At 60.6% G+C, this 3,679-nt stretch overlaps 2 protein-coding genes across 2 annotated transcripts; one reads left to right on the plus strand and one right to left on the minus strand.

Moving 5' to 3' along the window:
• Positions 1-259: 259 nt before the first annotated feature.
• Positions 260-1,072, minus strand: GGTG_13876 (hypothetical protein; the record flags this gene model as incomplete). The annotated part of the gene is made up of 2 exons (XM_009231798.1): positions 654-1,072; positions 260-539 (listed from the first exon to the last, which is right to left on the minus strand). Exons 1-2 carry the CDS (start codon positions 683-685, stop codon positions 260-262), a joined length of 312 nt encoding a protein of 103 aa, XP_009230062.1. The 5' UTR covers positions 686-1,072.
• GGTG_13877 (hypothetical protein) lies at positions 685-2,171 on the plus strand. Its single transcript, XM_009231799.1, has one exon. It carries the CDS (start codon positions 951-953, stop codon positions 1,299-1,301), a length of 351 nt encoding a protein of 116 aa, XP_009230063.1. The 5' UTR covers positions 685-950; the 3' UTR covers positions 1,302-2,171.
• Positions 2,172-3,679: the final 1,508 nt, after the last annotated feature.

A 3,679-nucleotide genomic window follows, 5' to 3' on the forward strand; every position in this document is an offset into this window, starting at 1 on the left:
GCTGACGGTGAGGAGCTAGCTGCTGCTGCTGCTGCTGCTGCTGCTGCTGCTGCTGCTGCTGCTGCTGCTGCTGCTGCTGCTGCTGCTGCTGCTGCTGCTGCCCTCACCAAAAATCGCGCCCGTTCATTGCTGAGGCAGACGGGCAGGCAGCAGGACCCGCCGCCCGAAGTTGTGTGGGCTTGCGCACTGGCGCATGGCGAAAAGGCAGAAACTCGTGACAGAAATGAGGAGTGGAAAATAACAGCAGAGGAAATGATACTTACTTTTCCGCGGTGGGCGCTGCATGACGCGACACATTGGCAGCGGTCTCGCGTTGCCGGTCCGCCGGTCCGACACTGCGAGACTCGTTGGGCAGGGAGTCGCGCGACCTCTGCGCAACCACGCGTGCGGGCGAGACGCCGTGGCCGCCGTGGCTCATGGACTCGGACGGCAAGTAACAGTCGTGCATGCCCTTTGCGCAGTTCTTGCACGGGGCGCGACCATTCTCGTAGACGCACTTGGTCTTGCCTTTGCGGCAGCGGACGCAGGCGCCGCCGGCCCTTTGGGACTCGTCAGTGATGGGCGCCTTGGGAATGAGCGGCGATGAAGTTGTGCTGTTGGCGGCGGCGGCGGCGGTGGTGGTGGTGAGGGTGACGCGACGAGGAGAGACTTACCGAAGCGCCGTGCTGCGCACGACAGAAGCCATCGCGGACGACCTTGTTGGCGACAAAAGGAAATCAAGGAAATTAAAAAGAGGTAGAAAGAATGAGAGGCGACTGGGCAAGAGATTGGCGCGTGGACCGAGAGGGATTTGTTTGTCGCTGCCCGGAGGCGTTGAGGCCGGAGGTTGAAGGTTTGGAAAAGAAGGAGTCTGGGGGGATCGGGCGGGCGAAAAATTCGGGTGCGGTTGGAATTTGAGAGTGATCGGGGTCGGGGTGGTTGCTGCACACGGGGAAGGTGGAGAAAGGAGGATGGGAAGGAAAGAGGGCGAGGACTCTGTCGTGGTCGGGGCGGTGGGCGGTAAAAACTCAGGGACGGCCTCAGGACCTGGGGGGCTACCCGAGGACGGGGGCAAGCGAGGATGGGATGGAGGAGGACAAGAGGAGGAGCACCGACGGCGCGCGCGGCCAGGCCCAAGCATTGACGTGAGCGGCAGGCGGGCTGATGATGCCGGCGAGTGCGAGAGTGGACAGGCCTGGCACTTGGCCCCGCTGGGGCAGCCCGCCCGGCCCCTTTGGCGCCACTGTGCCAAACGGCGACGACCAGAGACGGCCAGAAGACGGCAGCTGCTGCTGGAACCGACGCCGTCGAGGGGGGGTTGAATGTTTTTTTTTTCTAATTGTCGGTTCGTCCGTCTATCTGCCTCGTCGCGTCGCCGTCCTCTTTTTGTCATGCTTTCCCAACCCAAAGCCTCGCCGCGAGGTTGAGCCAACCTAGGAAAACCAAAATGGAGGCTTGCGCGATTCCCACACGCGCGGCGCCGTCTGAGACGGCCGACAGCTCCGGCTGGGCCCACACGACACGGTACAAAAGCAGCTCCCCAAAACAGCGTCAGGCAATCTTCCGACGCGACCGTCAATCCTCGCCAAGAACCCGCCGGTCGGACCACCACCACCGCCACCACATTTATTTCCGTGTGTCTCCTTTGTTTTGTGATGCCACATCACTCTTGCCCCAGGGGCACATCTTGAAATGCCACATGTAAGAATATTTTCCAGATAAGAAAAAAAAAAAAGAAGTAATAAAAAAGCAAATGAGAATTCATCATCCCCATCCTCCGTCTCTCCTGGCCAGGGTGCGGTCGCGAGGGATCGAGGGCGGTGCGGCTGCTGATGCTGCGGTCGGGCGCATTCCGTCGGCTAGCCGCCACCCCTTGTCTTGCCCATTCTCAGTCGAAGCAGCAACGCCCGCCGGGCCAACCAACAGCCACGGCCAAATGCACACCACCAAAAAAAGGAGAGCAGATCCCAAATCCAATCGAGAACGGGGCAGCTGGTGGTCAGAGGGGGCAAAAAGGAGCGACGCTCAACTGCGCGGCATGCAGCCTTGGTTTCATTTTGTTAGTTCCCTCTGCTCTGCGCGCGCGTGCGAGCGCTGAGGCGGGGGCACAGTCGCGGCGGGAGTCGTCGTGTCCCCCAAAGAGCAAACGGCCGTCTTGAAACCCGGGCGGGGAGTCCTCGGGTCTTCCGGAACAGGGGGTGGTTGGGGATGCCTGCTCCATCCAGCTGTGAGGGAAATGACCGCCCGGAACGCCGGACTCGTACGGTCCATGTGTCGCCCGCCCTTTGTCGCTTGCCTGCTTTTGTGCCCTCCTCGCTTCCGCCCCGAGGTTGCCACCCCTTTCGTTACCCCATTCTGCTTCGATGTGTTTCTGTCGTGCCGATTGTAGTATCCGTCTGTATCCCGTAGTTCTTCACACCCATGGCTGATCCGACACATTACCAAATACAAAAGCAAAGAGAAAAAGAAGAGACAGAAAAACCTGCAGCGCCGCAACCCCGAGTTGCCCAGGCCACCGGCTGGCCTTGCCTGCTGCTGGACGGGCAGCCGGTGGTGTGCGACAGGAACCACCTAACGCGCTTTGGGGGATGCAGATGACGCAGGCTGTGAGCAGGGGGGGCTTTCAGCCTGCTGCGCCCGGCGAGCCAACATGGGATACCAGGCACGGTGGAATGCCCGTCCCCTCTGCTCACCCTCGGGGCCCAGCACCCCAGTTCCTGTCCGAGTTTGTTGTGCAACCATGCCATCCTCACGCACTTCACGGACCGGGTCGGTCTGACATGATTCGCCCATAGGCGTCTTATTGGGAAGAGGCCCTTTTTTTTTTTTTAACCCAGAGCAGAAAGAAAAGAAGCACAATCAAGAGAACCAACGGGGGCACGGAGGCCTCGGTTCTGTCTACCGGCCGGATGCGACCAGCAACCGCTGGTTGGCCCAAGGGCAAAAAGGAGGAACTGAGGGAGGGAGGGTCCCGGGAACGCCTCTCGGGCTGGCTCCGACTCACGCCAAGCCATGTTCCACACCTTCCGTGCCCTCAATCGTCAAACGCCGAGCAATCTCTTCACGTTTTTTATTTATTATCTCGTTTGTCTGCCGTCCATCAAAACCGCTCGGCTGCTTTCCGTTACTGCGGCCGATCCTCCACCCCCCAGCCCTGCCGACGTCTCCGTGCATCCTTTCGCCCAGTGACCTGCCGTCTCCACTCGAATAGAGTCAGCCCTGAGGATGGTGACGATTGACCATGTCGCAAAGGAGCAGGCGGGTGGCGAGTGTCTTGGTTGTCCCCCGGTTGCCCGACCCGCCCCGTGGCGCCAACCCTTCTCGACACACCCGTGATGTGGGTAACCAGCGGGTATTGGCGTGATGAGCACATCCGGCACAGATGGGGCAGCCGAGCACCAGACGACCGGGCAGCCGTTCCGTCTGCTGCTCTGCCTTGGCCTTGCACTAGCAGGTCACGCACACTTGCTTTTCGTCCCAAAGCGATGCTTTTTTTTCTGTCTTCCACCTAGTCGCTATGTGCCGAAACGGACTGCTCGTGGCCTCAATCCGAAAACGATAATAGGCCCGGCGCTTTATGCTGAAAGACGGAGTGTGCCCCGTCTCGTGCCATATTGCCGGGGCCGAGGTCCGTTTTCGTCCTCCTCTCGCCGCCATGTGTTGCTAGCGCACCACACGTGAACAGGCCTGCCCCCCCCCC

This window comes from Gaeumannomyces tritici (assembly GCF_000145635.1).
Source record: "Gaeumannomyces tritici R3-111a-1 unplaced genomic scaffold supercont2.71, whole genome shotgun sequence".
In the NCBI taxonomy this organism is placed as follows: Eukaryota; Fungi; Ascomycota; class Sordariomycetes; order Magnaporthales; family Magnaporthaceae; genus Gaeumannomyces; species Gaeumannomyces tritici.